General features: G+C 39.2%; 1 protein-coding gene across 1 annotated transcript in view; it reads right to left on the bottom strand.

Annotated features, from left to right (window-relative positions):
* Slc25a13 (solute carrier family 25 member 13) overlaps nt 1-27,517 on the bottom strand; it is a 160,862-nt gene that overhangs the window by 57,364 nt on the left and 75,981 nt on the right. The window contains exons 5-11 of the mRNA XM_042684629.1: nt 24,011-24,150; nt 9,558-9,704; nt 6,809-6,947; nt 5,995-6,088; nt 5,689-5,773; nt 1,668-1,752; nt 1,032-1,190 (exon numbers count right to left, since the gene is read on the bottom strand). Of these exons, the coding sequence (XP_042540563.1) occupies nt 1,032-1,190; nt 1,668-1,752; nt 5,689-5,773; nt 5,995-6,088; nt 6,809-6,947; nt 9,558-9,704; nt 24,011-24,150 (849 nt within the window). The remainder of the gene's footprint in view (nt 1-1,031; nt 1,191-1,667; nt 1,753-5,688; nt 5,774-5,994; nt 6,089-6,808; nt 6,948-9,557; nt 9,705-24,010; nt 24,151-27,517) is intronic.

The raw sequence follows: 27,517 nt of genomic DNA, 5'->3' as shown, positions 1-27,517 counted from the left end.
GAATTCAGAAGGAGGCAGGGAGGGAGGGCTCCACTAATGCTTAGTTTATCTGCTGGGCAGATTTCCTGGAGTAGAGTCAGTTGTCCTGCAGTATCTATAGAGGTACCTTCCAAGATCTCCAGCAGATTCCTTAAACAATGGACAGGAATGTTCTTTCCTGTGACAAAGTTTAATCTGCAAATTTAGGGCTGGGCACATAGCTGGTACTGTATTTGCCTAACCCGTGCAAAATACTGGGTTCCATACCTAACATTACAAACATAAATACGTAAATAAATAAACTAATTAAATTAAAAGTTTAGCAAGGATAATAAAACCGAACAATCATAATATGCTATAATTAATGCTTTATAAACGTCGTCACTCTCAGAATAGTGTAGAGTACTATCCTTACACTACTTGTGGTGACATGAGATGGCTATGTGCTGAGATGAAGGTTGGGTGGATGACAAGGACAGTGTGATGTAATGACCTTCGGATGATATATCCACTTCATTTTGAAACCAGAAGAAATGAGATTTCACTTTTCAGACTAGTACACAATTTATAATGTATGACTCGCTAATTTCTGGAATTTTCTAATTAACATTTTCAGATCATGATTGTCTCAGTAGCTGAAGCCATGGAAAGCAACATCTTAGATAAGGGAGGCTATTGTATGTTCCAGAATCAAGAATCACATGCCAGCTTTGTCCTGTCCCGAGGATACCTTTCCTTTATTAGCTGCTGAGTGGAATACTTTAGGAACACAATGAACCTTTTAAAAACTCACTGAAGATGTTTATAAAAAATAATTTATTATTTTAAGAAATAAAACATACGGGAGGGCAATATAAATGGCTTTCAGATTATGGGCTGTTCTGATTAGCCATGCCCTACATGCCTCCGGCCCACACCCATTAGCATGGATAATTGAGAATCTGCTGTATTCCATTTTAACACAGTCTCTCTAATTCATTTCAGGCACTGAGATAGAAAGCCAAACCTCTGACTGTTATTTCTCCTTACAGGACAAGGGGCATGGCACTAACCTCTATACAGTCCAAAGAAGCCTTCATAACGGAGCACCTTCTTAAAACAGTCAAAGCTGTTTTTATACATGAGCTCCCCCACAAAAGAGCCAGTTGATCGTTGGTTCTGCATTCGAGTTTTTACAAGATCAATAGGATATACAGCAGTAGCTCCAACAGCTAAAATTAAATAATATCAAAATTTTAGAGGGAATTAAGGTCAGTTGGAAGGAAGGGAAAAATGGATAAAATCAAAGAAAGCCTAAGAAAAGAAATAAATTTTGCATATAGAGACTTTAAAACTGCACTAACTTTCTACATTCTTAATAAACCTTTTGTGGATTTTCCTTCTTGTATCTCCTGATAAAAAGATGTCACAGGGCTTAAATTAAAAGCATAACAGTACAGCCTTAACCTCATTATTTGCCAATCTTTAAAAGGCTGCTTGAAGATCAGGAAGAGAAAAATGTTATTTGTAAGAGCCTAATTATATGCAGGTATGTAACAAAGTCCCCTTTGCTCCCATTTAGTCATATAGACAGATTGATTTGGGCAACAACCAGGAAAGGCTTTGCTCCAAAATGCTACAAAATAGAAAATCTGAGAAAAGACAAAAGGAAACACTAAAGTGAGTATCTTGCACAAATCGTAACTAACCTCCAGCAACAGAACCCAGACCAAACCTGTAGGCAGACTCTGCAATTTGAAGGAGAACTGTCCGATCTGAATCGCTTGAGGCTTTCTGCACATGGGAAAGGGGGGGGGGGGGGAGTCAGGGGGGAGGGGGGAGGGAGGGGGGGTTCCAGGCAGGAGGAGGAAAGACATAAACAGCACATATTACTTAAAAAACATTCTCTAGGTCTAAATCTGTGATACAACTAAAGTGCCAAAGAGGAAAATTAGGTTAGATTCCATAAGTTCTCAGTAATAAAAACTATATTATTTCTTAAAGTATTTAAAGTCACGTTTGGACATAATAAAAAGCCATTATTTACTAAAAATGTTGCACTGTACTCGTAAACTGACTGTATTGAAAATCCTTTGTACAACTCACTAAAGGTAATTTTTAAAAAATGAATGCTACTAGACACTATGTTGGAAATGAACTTTACAATTTGGGTAAAGTTGGGGGGATGGGAGAAAATGAGGGAGGGGGCAACACTGTTCAAAAAGAAATGTATACATTATTTTACTACTTATGTAACTGTAACCCCTCTGTACATCATCTTTACAATAAAAATGTTTTAAGTGAATACTTAATTTTGGTTACCAAAGGAATGAAAATTCAACAAATATGAGTGAGATATAATTTTTCATTAATTAAACTGGCTCTTTTATTTAATTTATTTATTTATTTTGCTTTTAAGTGGCAATATCCAGGCTCACAAGAATTAAGTAAAATAGATCTTATCAAAATAGTTATCAAACAAAGCAAAGCTGAGGAAAATTTGATAATATATATCCAAACACTTAAAACTCTACTTATATAACATTAGGCTAGTAAATAATTAGGTTAGTAAACTAGTAGTAAGCTAGTAGCTTACTAGATAGTAAGCTAGTAAAAAAAAAAAAAGTGTCAAACTACAGAAATTCTACAAAGCAGCTTTTTTTTAACAAAAAAAAAAAAAAAAGGTAAAATCCTGGAAATACTTTAATGACCATTCATAGATAACTACTTAAAATACATTATCATAAGACGTGGTGCTGTGGCTAGTGGTAGAGAGACAGCCTTGAGCAAAAGAGCTCAGGGACAGTACCTAGTCCCTGAGTTGAAGCCCCATTACCACCCCCCCAAAAAAACAAAAAACAAAAACAAGACAAAAACAAACACCAAAAACAACAAAAAGAAAACCAACATCACAACTTTCAAAAATGTTTGTAATAAGAATATATAAGAAATAAGAAAATATAAGCTAAGAAGAACATTGTGGTTAGACAGCTATTTTCCATAAGAACTCCTTTTCCATTTAAATATTTCGTGGTAATGAAAATGTTTGAACAATGCAGCAGGAAGTCATTTATTGAAATTATTTGTGGGTCTATATGCATACAAAATACATACTAATATTTTGTTAACATCACCACCCAGAGATAGCTACTCATATTTGTGGGTCTATATGCATACAAAATACTATATATTAACATTTTGTTAACACTACCACCCAGAGATAGCTACTCAATGTTTTTATGACATCCTTAGTAAGTGGCTGATTATATGTGATTATTCATTTTTCCTCCTTTAGCCCATCTTTCCTAAATTCATACTCCAGGTCAGTCAGTTGTTAGGTTGCTATCTTTCTAGCCTATCGTTTGAAGTATTTCTGGGGCAAGAACATTTTAACATAAATAAAATAGTGATTTTATGACTCATAGACTTGTCAAATAAGGATGACATACAGTCAGGGCTTGTTGAATAAATATATTAAATTAAATTTGTTTTCCAAAAGCCCTGATAATTAAAAATCAGGGAACAATGAAAATAATCATCAACCCCAGCTACCGTCTGAATTTTAGTTGCTGTCAATGTAGCACAATTCTAATATAATGAGATTATTTGGAATTTCCTTGTCATTTAACTGAAAATAGCTTTACATAGATATATACAACTCTAAGAATGTAAAACATGTCGTGCAAATTTCACAAGCTGATCCCAATTCTGTGCCTGCATAGATGGAGCTCAATAATACCTTCATTTTGACCAACACATTCAAAAGAGAAGCACAATTTTATTTATACACATAAAAATATGCAATACTTAGATATGCTTGGGTATCAAAATAATGATTTACAGTATTGTGAAAATAAACGAGGGGAGGAACCTCCCATTGCCTCTAATTCTCAATTAAAAGACAAATGAAACTCCATACTCTAATCTTTCAGAAGCTACAAATGGTAGCATGTTGTTAAAAATGACATAATAAAGACTCCACCTTCTCCACTCCTGTGTAGGAGAAACATTCCACAGTGCTGGGACAGGCAGACTTGCCTACAGGTGGATGACCTCCGTTGTTCAAATGTGTTATGCCCAGTGGGGTTCATGGAGTAAAAAGCATGCTGTATTCCATACCAGGCTGGCTGTGAATTGCTCTAAACTTCTAAGCAGAAGCCAATCATTTCCTGCTGTAAATCTCATCAAACTAGCCCTAACCCTTTCATGGCCACTATCAACCATCACCCAACACAAAATCTCAAAAGCTGCAAAAGGGCTTACAGGTTAAAAATAGTGGGATGCCACTGCCAGCTGGAGAGCAGGGACATGTAAAAAACCTTTTCTGCTTTCTCTTTATCCCCAAATTTCAACAACAGCCGATGGCATACAGAAGAGATCATCATCTCATATTTGTTGTTTAAAAATCAAAGGGAGGGGAGAAACATGGCCTCCACTTCTGCACCCAGGGAAATCAGCTTCCTCTTTCAACCACAGCCAGCTGGGTTTCCAGAGGTGCCAAGCTGGGATTTACTGAGTACACACCCACTAGTTTGACTTCCATGGTGCACACAAAACTCAGCCACTGCTTTTGGGTGGGAAGGAGCTAAAAAGGAGGAGGGTCCTGGCTTGAAGCCTGGCAGTCCTAAAAATGTAGCCCGCATCAACCCATTGTGGTCAAACTGGCGTCTCTATACAGAACTAGAGCTCCAAGCCAAAAACGGTTAAGTCTCGCAGGACTCAGAGATGGCTTTGCCTTAAAGGAGGTCTTTTTTCTAAAAACGACACTCTGTCTGTGAGTGGATTTATTCTATAAATGCCGTATAAGCACACCACATGCCAGGAAGGCTTTTCTTCACAAAGGCTGATCTACAGTGAGCTGAGCAAGAGTTAAGTGAGGAGGTCCCAAGTCTTAAGTTTCTGACTCCCACAACTTCAAGAGATTGGGTTCTGTTAACCATAAAATAAAATTTAGCATTCCTAAAATTGTTTCCACATAACTTATGAATCCTTTCACAGAGAAAATAGGTCTAAAAGCCTCCAAACTATGACTCCAGACTAAACAAAATTATCTCATTTTGATACTTAAAAAAAAAAAAAAAAAAGGAAGGCATTACAGTTAAGACAATACACTGACAGAGTACCTCTGTGGAGCAAAAGACAACTTTCATTTAGCCATGTGCAGCTGCTGCTGACGGGGATGGTGACAACTCAAGGCTCTTTTCCATCCCCTCAGCCTGAGAATACTTTTGGAATGTAGCAAGGAAGCACTCTTTTTTTTTTTTTTTGGGGGGGGGGGGTAGGGGGGGCAACCAATACTTGGACTTGAACTCAGGGCCTGGGCACTGTCCCTTACTTTAGTCACTCAAGACTAGTGCTCTAGCACTTGAGCCACAGCTCTACTTCAAGTTTTTTGCCAGTTAACTGAGACAAGAATTTCACAAATTGGCGTCCCTGGCCTGGTTTTGAGCTGTGATCCTCAGATCTCAGCCTCCTGAGTAGCTAGGATTACAGGCGTGAGCCACTAGGTAAATCACTCTACCTTGGAAAGGAAACAAATACCATTGTCTGTTCATAAGAAAGTCTCTAAGTAATTTCTCTTCTCAGCTTTCTAAAAATGCCTAAGTTTAGAGATGTCAAGTAAAAATTGGTAAGTAAAAAACCAGAGTCAGAAAGGTACTGCTTGGGAAAAGGGGCTAGGGGCTCCCCAGAACACATGGAGAGGAAAACTTATTCTTTCTCTTCACTCACCTGCCTCTGGGCCTCAGCCAAGTTGAAGGGCAGAGTTCCTTCTTCCAGAGGAGCGATCCGCTCAATGTCTGCTAAAGTCATACGTCTAGAGGAAAAACCAACATAAGCAACAACACACATTCTAACCGACTATATTGACATTACAGCATTGCAGAATATTCTTTTTATCATTCCCCATATTTCAGCATTGCTTTTCATTTGGCTTCTTTCCTCTCTATGCTGCCCCTCCTCCAACCCCTACCTCCTAACCTCCTTTTATTAAACTAATTAAAAAAAAAAAAAAAAAAGGAAAGAAAGCCAACTTACCCCCTTGGCTCATATAAATCTGCTAACTGAAACAAGATGTCAACTTCCATGGGTGTAACCTGACCAAATTTCTGAGCTGCCAGAGCAAACTCCTCTGTATGGGGAAAAAAAGTTAAAAGTTAAAAGGGAAAGATTCAAAGAAGGGATAGCACTGAACTCAGCATTAACTGGAAAGGATGGACATCACAACACTTTATTATTGTCAGTTGAGGAATTCAAGTCAATCCAAATAGGACAAACATTCCTGCAGTCCCTTCACTCACTTGTAAAGAGGATGGAGAATATTTTCCCCAATATGAAAAGTTTGGTACCACCTCAAGGCGTTTTTAAAGCTCATTCAAAATTTAGTGAAGATTGTTTTGCTTGCTGTTGTTTGTCTGATCAAAAACATACATGCACCCAATGGTCAGTATGTGTTAACAGGACAAAAACAAATCTGTAATGTAAATTTCTCGTTGACTTCTTCAATGTAATAATAACTTCCCAAATCACTTGGCTAGAATTCAAATGTATTTTCACTTGGGCTGGAAAGGTGGCTCAATGGTAGAGTGCTTGCCTTGCATGCATGAGGCCCTGGGTTCAATTCCTCAGAACCACATACAAAGAAAAAGCTGGAAGTTACACTGTGGCTCAAGTGGTAGAGCGCTAGCCTTGAGCTGAAGACTGAAGAGCTGAGGGACAGTGCCCAAACACAGAGTTCAAGCCACAACCAACCAAAATGAAAAGAAAAAAAAATGTAATATATATATATATATATATATATATCTGTGTGTGTGTGCGTGTGTGTGTGTATGTATATTTTTTTTCCACTCACCCTTAGTCACCTCCACATCTTTTCTGTTGCCAGCCAGAGTACTGTAGATCTTTCTAATGAGCTCCATGTTGTTGAGGAGAGAATTAAATCCATTAAAATAGGAGAAACTGACTTGATGGGATGTGGTACCTCCAGCAGCCTTGGTAAATTGAAATCAGAGAGAATGATAAAAAAAGATGTGCTGTGAAGGAGTTCTGAAAGGACATATAGCTTATACTAGTTTAGAAACAATGAGGAATGCATATTTCAGAAGAAATGACCATATTTCTCTTTAATATTTAAAAAAAAAAGCGGTAACTGATTTTTAGAAGTAACTCCAACTAATCATGACCAGAACTTGTGCTTTCCATATGCTACCCTAAAAAACTAAATAAATACATGTGTAGGATTATAACAATGGGACCAGTAGTAATTGACAGAGTTCAAATTTCAATTGGAAATGTTTTATAAGTTGGTTTATTTCATCTAATGAGCAAATCTTATAAAGGCTTGAACATAAAAACTGTAACAGATACATGCACACATGCATGTGCTTACACAGGTAAATACACACACACACACACACACACACATATCAAAGCAAATATGGAATGTGGTCAGCCTAACTTTAATATCAAGGCTTGTCCATTTACTTGTAACTAGCAATAAATAATTATTTAAGTGCAGACTTTATATTGGTGGGATTTCTAACAAACAGTATACTATGGTAAAATTATGAGATGTCACATGCGTGGATAGGGGTTAAAATTGGTCAGAATTCTGATAATCATAATTTTTAAGGACCCATATTTCTTCACAGGAGTCAAGGAAAAGCAGCCTGTCCACTGTGAATGGAACTTTAGTTAAGGGTTTCAAATTATATCCTTCTTTAACAAGGCAAAATGTTTTTATTAGGAGAGCACTTCTTTGTAAGGTAAAAACCACATAAATCTTCACTTAGCAATCAGTTAAAATAGCTGACATGGGAGTTTAATATGGAATAGGAAAGAGGGGGTGGGTGGACAAGAAAAGGAGTTAAATTAACATAGTGCCAGAGTAGGAAAAGCCTTGTCTGAAGGTCATGTCTCCAGAACAAGGACGGCTCTAGGAAAATAAATGGAAAACCAAAAGGCTAGCTGAGGTGTTGCCCATCTTGAGCACTGTGAGAAACACAGATGCTAGTGAGAACTCACCCTCTTCTCCTGGAAATAGAAAAAGGACAGTGACCAGCAAGGTGTCTCCAAATCTAAGTGGTCATCAGTATTACCTAGAAGTGTCATAAATTAGATTCTAAGACCTCACCATGTATAAATGGGACAAGACAACTCTGGAAGATACTTTCTGTATTTTTAATATTTACTCCTCATGATTCTGAAGATTCTATGATCAAGGCTAGGGAATCTCCATCCCAGAGTGGGGCAGGACACTCCAGAGCCCATGGACTAAATCCAACATCTGTACATTCTCTGGGATGGGTGCTCCTGACGTGCAATGGCTGATCTAGGCCTGTCCCACACCCACCACAGCCAACACACACACACACACACACACACACACACACACACACACACACACACACACACACACACACACACACACACACACAGAGTGAGTCAATGAGAGATCTAAGATGGTTCAATTTCTGGTCTGCCCATGACTCTAACAAGTAATGTGTATGCTTTTTATCCCCTCAATAAAGAAAGATGAAGATTAGCATATCATATACTGAAAAATATTCACCAACATTAATATATTACAAATTTGTTTTTCTTCAACCAATTAATATGGGATAGCTTCAGTACCCATGGGTTCCATATCTGGGGATTCAACCAATCACAGAGTGAAAAGATTTGAGAGAAAAAAATCGTATTTGTACTAAACATATGCATATTTTCTTAGTATTCCCTAAACAATACAGATATAAAAATATAGCTGGGCACTGGTGGCTCAGGCCTGTAATCCTAGCTACTCATGAGGTTGAGATCTGGGGCTCAGGGTTCAAAGCCAGCCCAAGCAAGAAACACCATGAGACTCTTTTATTGCCAATTAACCACCAGAAAACCAGAAGTGGAGCAGTGGCCAAAGTGGTAGAGTGCGAGCCTTAAGCTAAGGAGCTTAGGTACGGTGCCCAGCTCCAAGTTCAAACCCCACAACCATCATCAACAAAAACAAAAATAATAATGAATTAATATATATACATATATATATATATATATATATATGTAACATCAGATTGAATCAAAAGTAGTCAGAGATCATTTAAAGTATTTAGAAGATGTGCATAGTTTATATACAAAGATTGCACCATTTTATAAAACCATTTGAGTGTGCAGAATTTGGAATGTGAGAGGTTCTGGGATCATTCTCATAGATGCTGGTGGATGATTGAATATTTCTCTAAACTACCCTATAGTATATGCTAAGACAACAAATTAACCTACCTACTAAATAAACCTAAACATACTTTTGTTCCTCAGTGTATAATATATGCAATGACAGTACAAAATGTTTTTGTTTTTAAACAACGTATGTAAGAATTATTCTTTATATGCTTGCTTGCTCAAGCTGGCACTACCACTTGAGCCATATCTTTAGAAGACTTATCTACCCAGACTGATCTCCAACTGCAATCCTTCAGATCTCAGCTTTCTAAGTAGCTAGGATTATAAGCATGAGACATGGGCACCTGGCTAAGAATTGTTATTTATAATTCATTATTTACTGAAACTAGGTGGAATAAACTACTTCATTAGAGCAAGGTACAACTTACAGCCACTAGACATTCTTCTACAAAAGGTGTCAAGACATGGGGGCGGATGGTGACCATGATGTCTCGGAAGTCAATGGCTGTGACTTTTCCAGTCTTGGCACTGTCTCGCTGCACAAAGGCTTGCTTTGCATGCTCCAACTGTATTTCCTATAAATACAGATTACAAAATCATTACTTTATGCCTCTTATTTGTTACTACAAATGACAAGCTAAAGAAATGTCTGCTACATCATAACTTAACATGCCCTTAGTTGCCTATTTAGTGGCATCCCCAAGCTACTGCTGCTGTCAAAAGGTACAGTCAGATCAGTGATCCATCTTGGATCCTGGGGTCAAAGAACCATTTTCTTGCTCTGCTAGAATCTGAAACATAAACAGAATGAAAACAGGAAACATTTAGTAGGTTTGAAGATCTCGCCAGATCCAGCAAAAAAGTGATGCAGAACAAAAGGAAAATGCACACAGAACATTAGTCCCTCTCCAAAGATGAGCAATTCTTAACCACAAGCTGCTTTACATTAAACACATGATGTAACAAGAATGAAAAGAGTGGTCCTCTGTGGGAAAATGTTATTTCTCTAACACAGATTTCTCAGCCTTGACATGACTGTCGTGAGATACTACCTTGTGCATCCCTCCCTCTCTTTCCACTAGATGCCAGTAGCTCCTCCCACCAAGGGATATGACAATCAAAAATGACTCCCAACATTGCCATCTGTCCTTACTGAGATGACCACTGCTCTGTGGTTATACTTTTATAATCCCACCTATGACCGTTTATTTCATTATTTTATTGAACATACATATAATGTATCTTAGCATGAATGTAGCTTTCAATTGTTCAGTTTCCTGGAAATATATGCAAGTATAAAAGCTGGGCAGCTGGGCGCTGGTGGCTCATGCCTGTAATCCTAGCTACTCAGGAGGCTGAGATCTGAGGATTTCACTTTAAAGCCAACCTCTGCAGAAAAGTCTAGGAGATTCTTATTTCCAGTTAATCAGAAAAAAGCCAATGTAGAACTGTAGATCAAGTGATAAAATACTAGACTTAAGCAAAAATGCTAAGGGATAGCTACTAGGCCCTGAGTTCAAGCCCCAGTATTAGCACCAAAAAAAAAAAAAAAATATTGCTTCATTTTAGTTCTGGCATCTATCAGTTTTGCCTGTTCCACACACAGTACTCAAACCTGGTCCCTCAAAGCTTAGTTATTGGCATATCGGTTTTCTGATCACTGGCTGCCATTCTTCTAGCTTCCTTTGTCCCAAGAATAATCAAATTATGTTCTTGAGGCCTGTGAAAATTCATTCAAATGCATCCTTTCCTTTTCCATCCTGATTCCAGAGGTTCAGGGCCTCCTTAGGCATCACCTAAATTAGCACCATGGCCCAGCTGCAATGTGAAGCCTCCTCACTCTGGCCTCAGCAGTCTACCTTGAATGCAATAACCTCCTTTCTGACCTTTACCTCCTTCTGCAGACAGCTAATGGCCCTTCCTCACAGAAACCCATGTCCAAGGCTGAGCACTCAAATGCTTACAAGAGCGAGTCTTAGCATCATCTCTCATCAACCCATGCCCAGTCCTGCCAGACCCTCCCTACAGCTTGTAAATTCAACTGAGTGTCCTAACTGAAAATCAGTGTCCTGAGTTCATGTGTCCCTCTGCCTCTGTTCCTTAATTCTGAAACCTGTTATTCCATTGTACATGAGAATAAGAGCTGGCATTCTCACTTTTCTCTACCATGTACCAATTTTGTTTCTTCCACTTAGTCTGCTAAGGGAAATGATTCAGGTATAGTCCATACTCACACAATAAAGGTGACCACTGATGACAGGTAGACAAAAAAATCAGGTATATGAACAAACCATAGTCTATTGAACAAAGCAAAAGTTCTCTATATGAATGCCTCCAATTCAAGAGGACAGAAGGAACCAACTTCTCAACAACCTATAGTCTGCATTCAATTGAAAGGAATGAACAGTCTCCTTCAAATTGCCAGACACACTGTTAATGCCAGTATTACTCTCCACAAAAGCAGAATGTATGTTCAATTGTTTACCATCTCCTCTAGTTTGTAACTCAGAGTCATAGGGATCCTGGCATTACATCCCTTCACTACTGTCTCCTCAGACTGCAGGAAGCCATCAGAACCTAAGACCATTCTGGTGAAAACAGATGCCAAAGGAATAGGGGAGGATTCTCGCACTATAGGGGATGCAGTTGTGACTGAAATGCATCTGTGTATCACAGAAGCTGGTGGTAGTGGTTCATGCCTGTAATTCCATCTACAGGAGACAGATACTAGGAGAATAACAGTTTGAGGTTAGTCTAGGCAACAATTAATGAGACCACCATCTCAACCAATAAGCAAGTCATGTGGTACACATCTGTTTGAATCTCAGCTATGCAGTAAGTAGGAAGATCATAACCCAGGTCCAGTGCCAGGCAAATATAAGACTCTACTCAAACAATAACTAAAAGCAAAAAGGACTCAGGTTTAAGAAATCGAGAGTACTTACCTACCAAGTATAAGGCCTTGAGTTCAAATTCAAGTTCTACACCCTTCTTATTTGTTATTAACTATCAAAATTCTTTCAATCGGGAGGTTAAAAGGTTCTTCACACAGTGATCATCAACAATTTGAGAAGACACTTTTGATAATTCCTGAAGATTGGAAACATGAAAATTCCATGCAGACAAGAAACCTGAGCTATATAGTTCTTTCAATAGTAGAAACACTTAAGTGGTGAAATATTAGATGGTACTTCCACTTTAAGGTAGAGTACTGAAGGTAGGTTTTGTAATTGTCTATGGCTGGCTATCTGTTTCTTGGCTGTTGCCACTATCCAAATACCTACCACTATGATCTGAATCCACCAGACACCAATCCAAACCACTTTCTCCATCCAAGAGACTCTTATCTCCAAAAAACCAATAAAAAGTTTAAAAAATGGAGGTGTGGCTCAAGTGACAGAGTGCCAGCCTTGAGCAAAAAAAGCTAAGTGAGAACATAAGACCCTGAGTTCAAGCCCCAGTGCTAGCACCAAAAAACAAAACAAAATACAATGTTCTGTCCTTATTCACTTCTTTGTTCTCTCTCAGCCCCGAGACTGAGAAGGAGAAATGTAGGTAGATTCCTATGGAAGAAACTGCATCAGTAACAGTGACTTACAAATGATGCTTTCAGCTGTACACAGCGGCACACTCCTGTAATGCAAGCACTCAAGAGGCAGATGCAGGAACACTGAGCTTGAGGCCAGCCTGGACTAGATATCAAGTTCCAGATCAATCTATTACAGTAAAAGACACTACCTCAAATACCAAGGGCTGGGATGTATCTCCCTGGTAAAAATACCACTAAGATAACATCAAGCCCTGGGTTCCATTCCTAGCCCTGCAGAGGGGGAAAAACAACAACAGCAGTAAGAACAACATCAAATCCAAGTTCTCATGGGCACCTCTACAGCTGTTTGAAGAAAACCTAACAAATGTGCAGCGCTACCAAGACTGATCGTTCTAACATTTGAACCTAGAAGGGATAAAAGAGCTTTAAAAATTGAAAGAGCTTTTAGTTTTAGTGTGCCTAGAATTTAGCATATACAAAATAATGCCCTTTCCTAAAAGCAAAAAAGACCAGAATGCGTAAGCAAGTCATGGGGGCAAGGGGAGGATGTGAATAACAGTTGAGGCACAATGGTTCTAACCACATATTCATGGTAGAAATCTATCAAGGATAAAGCCATTAGGATTTTTTTTTTTTTAACAGTAAACCAGACTGAAATCAGGGCCTCACATTTGCTAAGCAGGTCCTCTACCACTTGAGTCATGCTTCTAGCCCTTTTCCATTAGTTTATTTTAGAGATAGGGATTTGCTTTATGCCCAAGCTAGGTTGGAATGAAATCCTCCTATTTCTATTCCCTCTCATCACCGGAGATGATAGGTACATACAACTGAACCCACTCAGATCCTAAAATGTTCGGCCACTGGTTGAGATGGAGTCTCAGGAATGATCTTCGATCCCTACTTGGCCTAGCGGCCCAATTTCCAGATCTCCCCACCTGAAAGTAGCTAGGATTATAAGCTTGAGCCACTGCTATAGGCTTGGCTATTGACATTTCTTTAAAAAAATTGATGGACAAAATGTTTGAGTGAGGTTTTAGCACATTACGCAGTAGTACTCAACCTATAAATAATTGAGCAATGCTCACTTGCAAAGTAGCAGTTTCCTGTCTGGATGTAGCTAACCACACACAATTTTGCTTTAATAGATGGGTATGAAAGTACTGTGTGTGTGTGCCAGATCCAATAGTTTGAAAACCTGGAAGAAGAATGCAGGAACAATCTCAAAACTATGACCTGGGAGATATGGCCAGGTGATCTGAACCCTTCATGAAACCCTTCTTCCTTCATGAAACATGCACGTTAAAGTCTGCTGCACATGACCTTGAGACAAGGTCATGCATGATGGGCATTTAGTACGTGAGAGCTTTGATTTTTGCTGAGATGGAAGGTTTAAAATCCTCTAAAGTCCTTTGCAACGTATGGAAGAGAGTTGTGAGTGATTCTAAAAGAGCCACAGAAAAAGAAGGATGGTGAAAATGGCAAATTGAAGGCTTACATATTTACTGTAGGCCATAGGTTAGGCTAAGAATTTCAAGACAGTAATTCATTTAAAGATTTAAAACCATATGAAGTAATATTTATTGCATTCACTTTACAGAGATACTGGAAGCTCAGGATGGTTAAGTAGCCCAAAGCCACATAGCTTAGGAGTTGCTAACCTGAGATCCATACCATGAAACACCTGACTCCAAAACTGGGGTTCTCAAATGACTTATGATTCCCTTATTATAAAGGGGTCATAACAAAAGAATTTAAGAAGTGTTTTTGATGAGGGTTTGAATGCTGTAAAAATGAAGCAAGATAGAATATTCCCTAGTAATTGTCACCTTGGAGAACAGAGGGGATAGGAGAATCTACCATGAAGAAAAATAATTAAAGAGAGAGGGGAGTGGCAGGGGAAGGTGGTTGACCAGAAAGAAAATTCTGGCATAAGATAAATTTAAGCTATAAGCAGAAGTTATGCTGCTCTCTATAAAAGCTAGCTGGAGGTATAGGTATTAATATTAATTTTGGCAATTAGACAACTGGGGTTTTCAGTGAAATACTTTTACCAAGTGTAGAGTGTATACTGTGCCACATGGAAACTGTGGGGTGTTCCTGCTTCATCTCTTTAAGCCCTTCCAACACCTTATGAGATGGATCCCACCAATACTACAAGAAAACCGAGGTGAAGACAGCCACCATTAAAAGAGGCCAAGGACAAAGTGGACAAACATCCTGGTGGTGTACATCCTGGTGGTGTGGCTCTGGAGCAATGACCTCAACCTACACAGGTCACTTGTGTATATATATGAAGGTATATATACAAATACAAAACTAAATGAGTCAGGACACACAATGGAGTCTGAGAGTATGTAGAAACTCCAGAATGCTGGGCAGATGCCATGCCTCCATGAAGAGAGATCTTAACAGTGCCAGCCAAGGGAGGTTGGTGAAATGCAGCTGATGAAGTTGATACTAGGGGGAAAGAGGGAGAATACCCCTTCTATCTCCTGAGGTCATAAGGCCCCAGAGCAAGAAGCTCTTCAGCTCTCTCTCAGGTAGTTCTGCTGAAGCACATGAAAGGAGGCCAGATTCCTCTGTAGTATTCACCAGTGAACTGTTTCTGTTCCCTCTATTCTGCTGCATGATGCTTAATGGAATAGGCTTTTATTGTAGCAGTTTCGAACTACTTCAACACACCCATTCAGATTGCTGTAGGAAAAAAAAAATCAAACTCTTTAAAATTGCTAGGTGTACAGAAATAAACATATATAGGGGTTACTCTGCTTCAGGTCTTACATTCATGCTTCTAATAGTTCCAGGCCTGTCATTTCCTTAATAATCTCCAATTTTCAAGTGGGTATATTTTGAATGCAAAAAATTCTTTCCACCTCTATTCAGACATACAAGTTTGTACTTTAGCCTGAGAACAATTTACCAGGAAAAAAAAGACCCATAAAGTAAGCAACAGATCCAGATGATTTATATTATAAAGCCAAAAACACGACAAAAAAAAAGCTGGCCAATTTGTGTTGAGCATTTTCATTTTTTTTAATATGAAATTTGAATAAAAGCAGAGCTAAGAAAATAATTCAAAGAAGAATTCTAGACAAAATGCAGGTTAATTGTTTACCAAAACAAAGAACAAAAATACATGAAGGTGGTATGCTTTAAAATATGGTATCATATTATTTATCCCTATTTCAACAAATTACATCAAGCATCAGAACCTAAGGAATATTTACCATATTTTGTTTTCATAATCCTATGCTAATAGGAGGGAACAATTTAAATTAAGATGAAAGTCTCCATATTTTAATTAGGAGTAAAAAAGGTAAGTGAATGATGAACTAAGTAGAAAGACACACAGTTCCCATTCTTCACATTTTCCTTTGTCCTCCACATTCTCCCCTAGTCAGACTTTCAGAGTACATGGTGAAATTTCACCCCCAGTTTCCTGGCTGGAGCCTTTCATGAAAAGAGCCATCAGAAGTGATGCCACATGCGGCTCTGCTATATAGCAACACCTTGGCAGAAACCAAGTACAGAGCCTTTCTATCTCTATTTCCTTGCTGTTCTGATTTAATGTTAAACTTCACAGTGGGGAATGGCTGGGAAACGCTCTTTTTTTTTTTTTTAAAGCAGGATGTTCGTGTAAAAGCCTACACAACAGGCTACTCAACAGAACAGCAAGCAGATGAACACTGTGGACACACCTGGCACAGTGAATCCTGATTTCCTTTGCCCAGAGAGTACAAAATGTGCAATATAAATGGAAGATGTCCTGCATCAAACTGTCCACGGGACTAGGATCACAACTCTAGTCACCTTTTGCCAAACTAGCCACAGCTTCCATTTGGACATGAAAAGAGAACCTGATCTACTGACAACAAACTGACAAACAAACAACATAGCCACCTTTATCCATGACTCCTTTCAAATACAAAGGGACAGTGGATTTATAAAACAGCACCCAAATTATATTACATTTTCTGGCTGTACCAACTTAGAATCAACACATGTTAAAAATGCAAATATGATTGTGGTTTCTGTCTACTAAGGGTGCATGGTATAGATACTTTCAATAATATGAATAACAAGCTGAGGTTCAAAAAAGAAATACAGGGCCGGGAACCGATGGCTCACGCCTGTAATCCTAGCTACTCAGGAGGCTGAGATCTGAGGATTGAGGTTCAAAGCCAGCCCGGGCAGGCAAGTCCGTGAGACTCATCTCCAATAAAAAAAAAAAAAACCAGGCTGGGAAGGTGGCTCAGTGATAGAGTGCTTGCCTTGCATGCATGAGGCCCTGGGTTCGATTCCTCAGCACCACATAAGCAAAAAGAAAAAAGCTGGAAGTGGTGCTGTGGCTCAAGTGGTAGAGCGCTAGCCTTGAGCTGAAGAGCTAAGGGACAGTTCCCAGGTCCAGAGTTCAGGCCCCACGACCGGACCCCCCCCCCCCAAATAAAAACAAAACAAACAAACAAACAAACAAAAATCCAATTTAAAAAAAAAACCAAACACCAGAAAACCAGAAGTGGCGCTGTAGCTCAAGTGGTAGAGCGCTAACCTTGAGCTGAAGAGCTGAGGGACAGCGCCCAAGCCCAGAGTCCCAAGACCCACGACCGACAAAAAAAAAAAAAAAAGAAAAAAGAAATACAAGTGGCTTAGGTTACTCAGTCCTAAGAAAGGACCTGGTCAATTGTCCACTAACCTGAGTAAGTAGTTGTGGTTTCATGGAGTTCTACAGCTGCTTACTTTTTTATAAAAATCCCTTATTATTACCACCAAAGCTTGAGAGTTTGATATTATGTTGAAAGTATACTTTACTTTGTTTGATAGTGGTGATGGAGAACAATTTCTTCTTGCTGTTATATATTTTGCCTTATACCAGGATTCTAAGACAACGTAGGAAAATCCTAATCAATGTGCAGCAGTGGGGAACATCCGGTCCTCCAAATGCCATGCAAAAACTGCACAATAACTTAGTACATGACAGGACAGACACATATGTTCCTCTTTGGCTGTATGAGGCTGTCTGTCTATATTAATAAGTTTGTATGGCTCATAATCATGTTATAAATATCTAAATGGTCCTTAGTAGAAAGAAGATTCCCATTCCCATGTATAGCCTGGACTGGAGCTAACCAGCAGCAGCAAATCTCTGTCTCCGCAGGAACATGAGGCAACTGCAGATAACTCCTATCACTATATTCTCTAGGGCTCAAAACTTGAATAACCAAAAGGTCCATTTCACACAGAAAAGATTTAGGCTGATCTAGATGCCAAGTTAGATCAGATCCATAGGTCAAAACAATGGTCAATCTGGTTTAACAAAAAGAAACAAAAGTGTTTAGTTGTACTGCTAGCAAGAAGTATGTTTTGGTATCCAACAAAGCTCTTGTTATAATTCCTTTGAAAATAGGAATTCTTTCCAATAAAAATAGCTAGTCTGAGACACCAAATCCAGCTCAGTTCAGATACCTTTGTTCTGTTCATAATTCCATTAACTGTGATTCACTTCTCTGAGTCTCAACATACTCTTCTAACAAAATGAGAACCCGATTTAAAAAAAAACTATGGTAAATGCATCTGTGTGTTTAGAATTCTGTTGGCTCAGGTAATCTCATTCTCAACCTCTTTGGGATTGGGGAGAGGGGTTGATGTAAGTACACAGATGGGGTTTGGACACAATGCCTGATGCCTATTAATCAAGCACATTCCCACTTGAGACATGCCTCCAGATATTGTTGTGCTATTATTCAGACAGTCTTGTGCTTTTTACTCAGGGACAAGCCTCAGACCATGATCTCCCTACCTCAGCCTCCTGAGTAGCTAGAATTATATCCATAACTATGTTCATATTTTCTGAGGAGAAGCCATTAAGCAGGACCTTTAGAGTTATTCCCCTCAAGTTTATGACCCAAAATTAACACTTCAAAGCACTCCAATTCAAAGCACCATTGATTTTTTAATGGTGCTTCTTCCTACAGCACTGACATGAAAATCCTTGGATTGAGACAAATTTTCCAGCTTCATAAATAGGGAACAGAACTCTTTCAAAGATCCCAAATCTACATAGGGCTCCTATGAAAGTATTCTCTTAATTCCCAGGAACTGGGTAAAAGAGGCAGAGCCAACGCACCAACAAATATATTAACTGCAAAGTACTACCTGGCACCCATCCTTAGAAGCTTCCCTTCTTCCTGTGTCCCCTCTTTCATAAACACCATTTCCTCCCACTTGCCCAAGAACAAAATCTAGGAACTGACCGCAGTCCTGAAAATCCTTGACTAGCTCCTTCCTGCTAAATCACCAAATGCAGTCAGGACTGTGCCTTGGCTTCTCTTGAATGCATTTACTTTGGCTCATCACGATTTCCATCGAACCTAGGTCACAGTTGTTTCACTCTTAAGTCAGATAGTGAACAATCGGTCTACCTTTCTTCGGCAATGTCTTTTTTTTTTTTTTTTTGGTCAGTCGTGGGGCTTGAACTCTAGGCCTGGGCACTGTCCCTGAGCTCTTCAGCTCAAGGTGAGCGCTCTACCGCTTGAGCCCCAGCACCACTTCCGGTTTTCTAGTGGTTTATTGGAGATAAGAGCCTCACGGACTTTCCTGCCCTGGCTGGCTTTGAACCTCGATCCTCAAATCTCACCCTCCTGAGTAGCTAGGATTACAGGAGTGAGCCACCGGTGCCTGGCTCGGCAATGTCTTTATATACTTGATTTCCCATACAGCAGTCAGCCTGATCCTTCTCAAACACAAGTCTGACCAGATCTACCTCTACAGGCTTTTGTGTAGCCCTAGGATAAAGACCTGAGGCCAGATGCAATGTTTTTAAATATTCAGGGTATCTAGGCTAAACCAATGTTTCTCAAATGAAGGATAGGGTTCAGGAATACTAGGAGTCCAGCAATGCACTCTGACCTATGCAGAACAAAACATTTTACCCACAGCCTTAGCCCTGGACAAAGTACAGTAGAATGGTAACAACATCCTATTTCTGACTCTATCACATGCCTGTAATCTCACAAAAAAGCTAAACTCTAGAGCAGCCAATGTTACCAGTCTGGGATACTCCTCTGGGAGCTTAATGAAAGCTATGGGTAATTTCCCCAGAAAATTACCTGTAAATACCAAATTTTACCCTAAAACTTGTTTATTTTATTTTTTTTGCATATAATAGGAGATAATGACAATTTTACCTCTCATATTCAGAGGATGCTACTATCAGAACAGTATCAAAAAGTACTTTGGAAACAATAAAGATCATACATGTATTAGATACTATGATCTCTTCTTCGTTTTTTTGTTTTTTTTTTTTGGTCGGTCGTGAGGCTTGAACTCTGGGCCTGGGCCCTGTCCCTCAGCTCTTCAGCTCAAGGGGAGCGTTCTACCACTTGAGCCACATCGCCACTTCCTGATTTCTTGTTTTTTAAAGTGTGCCTTAGAATTGATTCTTGAATAGTTTGGCAGAAAAGTTTGAGAACTTTTACTCTGTGCTCTATGATATTCCACTCAGTTAAAAAAAAACTAAGCAAAGAATAGACATTTCTTCAAAGCAGCCAAAGAGTACTTTAAAGTGCTTTAATTGCTTCAGTTATTAGACAGGCATAACTCAAAACCACAAATAAGTAAACTCTTACAAGTCTATACAGTGAAAGGTTTGTCTTCTCTGTGAATGGGACAGTTAGCTAGATGACCTTAGCCATGTACCTGACTCTGCAAGTCTCTACTTTGGATCCCTGTTAAGGTTTTGTTACAATAGAATAAACTCAGAGTATACCTTATACACCTACAATCTTTCTGTTGGTCTAACCAAGTGGCTACACAGGGACAAGCTCCCAGATTTTTACATTATGAGTTTTTAAGAACTGTTTTAACCCTCAGTCTTTTGAACAAGACTTAGAACAAACTCTATATATTCCATGAAATTTATTGAAGTGAATGAATTGTATCACATTAGAATAATTATAGCACAAAACATGCTTTTAAACAATTTGAGGCAACATCTACAAAAAAGACTGCACAAATACATAATAGAAAAATTTGTCCAGATTTCCTCAATATCTGTATTAATATTCAAAAGTCCAGTTTTTTGGGGTATTTTTGCTTTGTTTTGTTGTCAGTTGTGGAGCTTAAACTCTGAGCCTGGGTGCTGTCCCTCAGATCTTCAGCTCAAAGCTAGCACTCTACAACTTAAGCCACAGCACCACTTCCAGTTTTCTTGTGGTTTACTGGAGATAAGAGTCACATGGACTTTCCTGCCCAGGCTGGCTTTGAACCATGATCTTCAGATCTCAGCCTCCTGAGTAGCTAGGATTATAGGCATGAGCCACCGGCACCTGGCTAAAGTCCAATTTTGTATAAGCAATGATAAAATGAGATCTTTGCTCTTTGAACTGAGTAGAAGTACATGGAGCATTTCACAGATGATTTTAAAAGATATCTTTTTTTTTTTTTCTGGTCCTGAGGCTTGAACTCAGGGCCTGGGCTCTATCCTTGAGCCTCTCTGTGCTCAAGGCTAGCATTCTATCACTTACGCCACAGCACCACTTCCAGCTTTTTCTGAGTTGTTTATTGGAGGTAAGTCTCATAGACTTTCCTGCTCAGGCTGGTTTTGAACCATGATCCTCAGATCCTCAGCCTCCTGAGTAGCTAGGATTACAGTCACCAGTGCCTAGGTTAAGACACATATTATTAACATTTACATACATATATACATACACATCATTGTCCATGAAATAAAATAACTGACTGGATATAAAAGAGAAAAACAGCAGCAGTTTGGCTAGGGATAGAGCTCAGTGTGCTAGTGTACACAAGGTCCAGAGTTCAATCACTGGCTCAAAATTAAGTAAGTAGACAAATAAAGCAATGGTCAATGCAACAGTACAAATGAAAGGTAACAGCACTGTGTGGTCCACTACCTTCTGAAATCCTTCCCCACCAACAAGAAACTAGATTATAGGAAGGATGCCTATATCTCTGCTATGTACTCTGGCATCATTATTTGGCATTATTAGTTGGATGCACAGTACAAATTAGGCAAGTTTAGCTCAAAGAATCATACTGACTCACTCCTTTATTTTACAAAGTACAAGAACAGATACACCACTGAAACAATTCTCATGACTGCCCACATCAGGGTGAGGCTCTTATCCAGACCGTACACAAATGAGCATATAAATCAAGTAAGATCCACCATCACATGGTGGTTTGTAATAAACTCACATTTGCTTAGATATGAAAAGCATTATTAAATGGAAAAAAATCTGGAACTTGCAGAAAATGGCACTACACCAATCACACGGGTAACACCTGCTGACTGCAATCAAATGAACTGCTTTCTAGGAAACTTCAGTATCTGAATATCCATTGAAGCTCCTAGAAAGGACAGGTACCATCCTTGAAGCTGCTTCTCTTCCTTATCAGTGACAGTTAGCCACACAATGGTGACAGCACTTTCACATCCCAAAGAGCCAAGCATCTGCTATTGCCATATTGGCAGCAGCCAGCAAACCCATGCCTGTGTTTCTAAGCCCTGCCCTACAGCAGAATGGCAGCACGTGCCTGACAGAGCACAAGCCAGAAACACAGGAAATTAAATACATTTTCTAGCTTTAAGAAGCTACCTGCATAAAGAAAAGAGCCCAAGGAAGCAAAGTATTTGAAGTTGAAGTTTAAAGTTCTCCCTGCATTCAGAAAACATTTCAAAGAGCCAGGCACTGGTGGCTCATGCCTGTAATCCTACCTACTCAGGAGGCTGAGATCTGAGGATCACAGTTCAAAGCCAGCCCGGGCAGGAAAGTTCATGAGACTCTTATCTCCAATAAACCGCTAGAAAACCAGAAGTGGTACTGTGGCTCAAGTGGTAAAGCACTCTCCTTGAGCTGAAGAGCACAGGGACAGTGCCCAAGCCCAGAGTTCAAGCGACCGACCAAAAACAAAAAAAAAGAAAAGAAAACATTTCAAAGGAAGTAGACAAAGCATTTGAAATGGAGGGACTTGACCCAAGGCAGATAACTAAACTGGCATAGATGTAAATAAAGTCTATTATAATACAACTTCCTTTAAAACTGGGTCTGGAGTTGGGCATCAAAGCAAGGCCATAGCCAAAACGATCCAAGTAAAAGTTCAAGGCTTCCATTCTTACTCCAAAATCAAAATCATCTCATGTAGGACACTGAGGGCTATATCTACTTACCATCACAGAATGGAGTCAAATCCAAGTGAATACTCAAGAAGAACCTGGAAACATGGCCCATCATCCCTGAGCCAGCTAAGCCTTGACTCTGGCTTCCTCGCTTGAGGAAAGCCTAGGAGCTGTTGTTAAGTGGTTTACAATCGGTTCGAATCACCATAATTGATAGTTACTTACAGGGGGAAATGCGATCATCCTTACTATTGCGAACATCCCATTAAGACTAAAAGTTAATTAGGCTGTGTTCCATAAAGTCAATTTGAGGCATTTGTCTCAATAGCATTATTGTAATTATTCCTCATCAAAATGAATACTGCCTCCTATGGTGTGCCAGTGTCCTGGGTAAACATCAGTAAAATTCTTATAACTCACATTCCACTCTCCACCTGAGTTCTTTAAGTAGGTTTATGTTTATAGAGAACTGAACATGGGGATTCACAGACATTATCATGATTACAAAAGAAAATACAAAGGCAGGTTTTTAAGTTCAAGGTTTAAGTTTTAAAAACCCAGGAAAATAAACCCAAACTAAAAAGCACAGTAAATTCTATGTATTGTAGCATTACTATTCAAAGTCAAAAAGAAAATCATTAATGGGAGTTTATCTATTACAATATGCTAGTAGGTAAAAATGGCCATGGCCAGATACATAAATAAGGGGGTCTACCTCCGCCCCAACCCAGAGGGTCTGGCAAAGTCTGCCAGAACTGTAGAACCCCTTTCTGTTTGAATACACATTGAGACCCCATGAAATTAAATGATTCACTTGAGGTTACTCAATTCAAGTGAAATAAAACTAGAATTTGAATTTGGGACTTATGACAGGAGCCCATTTACTTCTATGACTTCAACAGACTAATAGAGAGGTACCTTTATGTGGGGTAGTCTTGTCAGCATTACAAAGCTAGTACTAAGAGTTGAGAGCTCAAGTCAAAGAAAGTGTCCTTTTATACAAAATTGGATCCCAGGTTTTACTAAATACTTTTTTAAAAATGTAAGAGCTGGAAGTGGTGCTGTAGCTCAAGTGGTAGAGCGCTCGCTTTGAGCTGAAGAGCTGAGGGACAGCTCCCAAGCCCAGAGTTCAAGCCCCATGACCGACCAAAAAAAAAAAAAAAAAAAGAAATTAAAAATGTAAGAGCTAGACCTACCAGCAAAAACTGAGTGAATTCTGCATAGGTCAAGTGTCTTTTTCTTTCCTTTCCAAAATGTAGTTGTACAAATTCAGAATCCCAGTTAAATGGAATATGTCGATGAATTGTAGTCTGTCCAAACACTTGCTTAACATCCTCTGAAAAGAGAAAAGAAAACGTTGGTTGAACAAAGTAAGTCAAGTTCATTCTTAGAGAAACTTAAATAGGCAGTTAAGGAATCCAAGTACATTGTATCCAAGAACATTACATGCATTCATGTAACTATCACAGTGAATCCCCTTTGTACAATTATGCCAATAATTTTTAATTAAAAAAACTTAAATGGATATAGCTATTTCTTTCTAAAAAGGAACTTCAAACACACATATGAAACTATGGCAGAAGCAAAACTCAGAATCCTCACAGAATCAAGAAATCAAAAGGGCGAGGGAGTGCATAGGTACATATGTGTGAGCATGTGTGTACCGCCCCCCCCCCCATCAATATAGCCTAAAGGCAACAGAAAACCAAAGCCAAAAGTTGAAATCTATTATCATCTCATTTGTTCTACATCAAACATATATTGACTGTTTTATAGGTACAGGGGGCAGAATTCAATTTTTAGTGGCAGAAAACATACATAAAAAGCTCAGGTATATCGGTGGGGGGGGGGGAGAGGGGGGGAAGGAGAAGGATTGTGATTGGGGGGGATGGGGGAGGCTGGGAAGGGATGTGAAGGGTAAACCAAAGGAGGAGGCTGCAATGCTTGGTAAGAAATGTACACATTATCCTGCCCATGTAATTGTAACCCCTCTGTACAGTATGTTCACAAATAAAATAAAATTAAATTAAAAAAAAAAAGCTCAGGTATAACATATATTAGTTTTAAGTATACTCAATCGAGTTATTAGAAAAGTTTTAGAAGCTTCTTGAAGTACATACTCAACACCTCTAAGATTCTCCTTGAGCTTCAAAAAGTCAAAAACTTACACAGCTGTACATGAAGCCAAAGGAGAAGGGAAGAAAAGATAGCAGCTCATATCTTTTTAACTTTAAACCACCTTTTTTTTTTTTTACTTGAAAGAGATTCTCAAATTATCTAAATAATTACATTTCAAAATTCATCTCTGCTTAACCTCTCCTATAGACAGGGCTGAGGATGTGGCTCATCTATAGAGTGCTTGCCAACCATTCATAAAGATGTAGGTTGGACCTCTTGCACTGAGAAAAGAAGAAGCGCTTTCTCTCTCTCTCTCTCTCTCTCTTTCTCTCTCTCTCTCTCTCTCTCTCTCTCTCTGTGTGTGTGTGTGTGTGTGTGTGTGTGTGTGTGCGCGCGTGGCGTGTGTGTGTGCGTGTGTGTGTGCGTGTCCCAAATCATCTGACCAGAAAAAATAAAATGAATTAAGTAGGAGACTGAGATTCAATTACAACTGAGAAGAAATTACTAAACTAAATTCAAATGACTTGGGTTCCAATCCTACTAATAACAGCAGCCAAAATGTCCTGGCACTTGCTATGAGCCAAGTCTTATTCTAATGGCTCTAAGTCCCTTGACATCATGAATCCTGATGTTCTTCAGTGGCAAAATATCCTGCTATAAATTATCTGTATCTGTTTTCCATGTCTACACTTCTGTGTGGAGCAGCTCTAAGTCTTCTAAGGTAGACTGATAAATTACCAATGGAACAATGAGATGTACAATACACTATGTTGAAAACAAACTTTATAGCTTGGGAGGGGCGAGGAGGAGTTGGGGAGGTGGGAGGGAAGGGATGGTAGGGGAAAAATAAAGGAGGGGGTAACAATGCTTAATAGGAAATGTACTCATTACTCACATAACTGTAACCCCTCTGCACAGTATCGTTAATATATATGTGTGTGTGTATATATATAGAGAGAGAGAGAGAGAAAGAGAGAGAAAGAGAGAGAGAGAGAGAGAGAGAGAGAGAACCATGATCAAAAGAAGGTATGGCACAAAGCACAAAAGAGTTATTTTACATTCCCCACCTCCCTGTACCTCTCCCTCCCCCCCCCTCCCCCCCCTCCCCCCCCCCCCCCCCCCCCGGGTCATGGGGCTTGAATTCAGGGCCTGGACACTGGTCCCTCCACTCTTGTGGTCAAGGATAATGCTCTATCACATTGAGTCACAGCTCTACTTCCATTATATCTCAAGTGAAATTTAACATTGTAACAAAATTTTAGGGAAATAATAAGCAAGCAACAATAGCTTTCTGGATTATCTCTGCTAACTTGATATAACTACCATGTGAGGCTTTATTTGAGGTCAAAATTGAATCAAAAACTCTGAACCTTTAACTCTGTAAAGGGTTTTCCCCCACTATTCCAAAGTTTCCCTCTCATACAAATACTTTTATGAAGTACAAAAACCAAATCACTGCAGTTGACAGCAACTCTAAACTGACAATCATACATTTTTAAAATATATCTTTATATGGTATGCATATGTACGCACATATTTAAATGTGCTCACCGGTACAAATTTACTGTGTATCTTTTATTTCCAAAGGGATTTCTAGCTTCTTGACAGTAAAGACTTCATTTTTCTCCTTTGACTCTCCAGGTTGCTGCACAGTGGTGGGCATGGAGAACTTCGTGTGTAGCTTTTATATTGAAGCGAGACAGCAAGGTTTACAATACACAGTGCAGTATGTTGGACGGGGTCACATTAACCCTTTAAGGTACTATACTACTGAAAAGTATTTTAACTTTTCTCAACATTGTTTATTAACTTTTCTCCCCTTTCCTAGACCGACTTGACATCTGCTGAGGCTCTGAAATCTGCATTTTAACCAGCACTGCCCTATGTTAGGGTGTTGAGGTTTGTTGTTGTTGTCGTTGTTGTTTTCAGGGGCTAGGGTTGTGCCAGTACTGGGGCTTCAACTCAGGGCCTTGAACTTGTGCTTAGCTTTTTCACTCAAGGCTGGTGCTCTACCACTTGAAGCACACCTTTATTTCCAGCTTTCTTCTGGTTAATTGGAAATAAGAGTCTCATGGACTTTTCTGCTTGGGTTGGCTTTCAAAGCATGATGCTCAGATCTAAATTTCCTGAGTTGCTAGGATTAGAGACGTGAGCCACCAATACCTAGCTAGCATCCTAAGTTTTCCTGATTCAAGGGTTCAGGACCTAATTTTGCAAAAATGACCTTAATAGTTATGGATGGTTTGGATTCACTCTTCAATAATTTTTAACTTTCCAGCAAAAAGGGACAAAAAATATGAAAAGAAAGAGGTGGGACAGTCTCCAGAGCAAGCAGTATAATGAAGTAATGTGTAACCCCCCAGGTCATGAGAAGACCCTGTGGAAATACTCACAGTCACAATGTTGTACAACTCCAGTGAATACCATCCATTCTTATGGTTCATGTGACTGGTTCCTCCTGGATTTGGGCAGTATTCAGAGTATATAACCTTAAGAATGTGACTCAATTGCAAGTTTCTTATTGTTCTTATATAGCAGCTATTGTAGGAAAGAATGGCACCCCTTACATAGCTAAGAGTATATAA

Source organism: Dipodomys spectabilis, unplaced genomic scaffold, assembly GCF_019054845.1.
Source record: "Dipodomys spectabilis isolate Male_0828 unplaced genomic scaffold, ASM1905484v1 ptg000089l, whole genome shotgun sequence".
Taxonomy (NCBI): domain Eukaryota; kingdom Metazoa; phylum Chordata; class Mammalia; order Rodentia; family Heteromyidae; genus Dipodomys; species Dipodomys spectabilis.
Note: the sequence above shows the minus strand (reverse complement) of the source record. Positions and strands in the feature narration are given on the sequence as shown.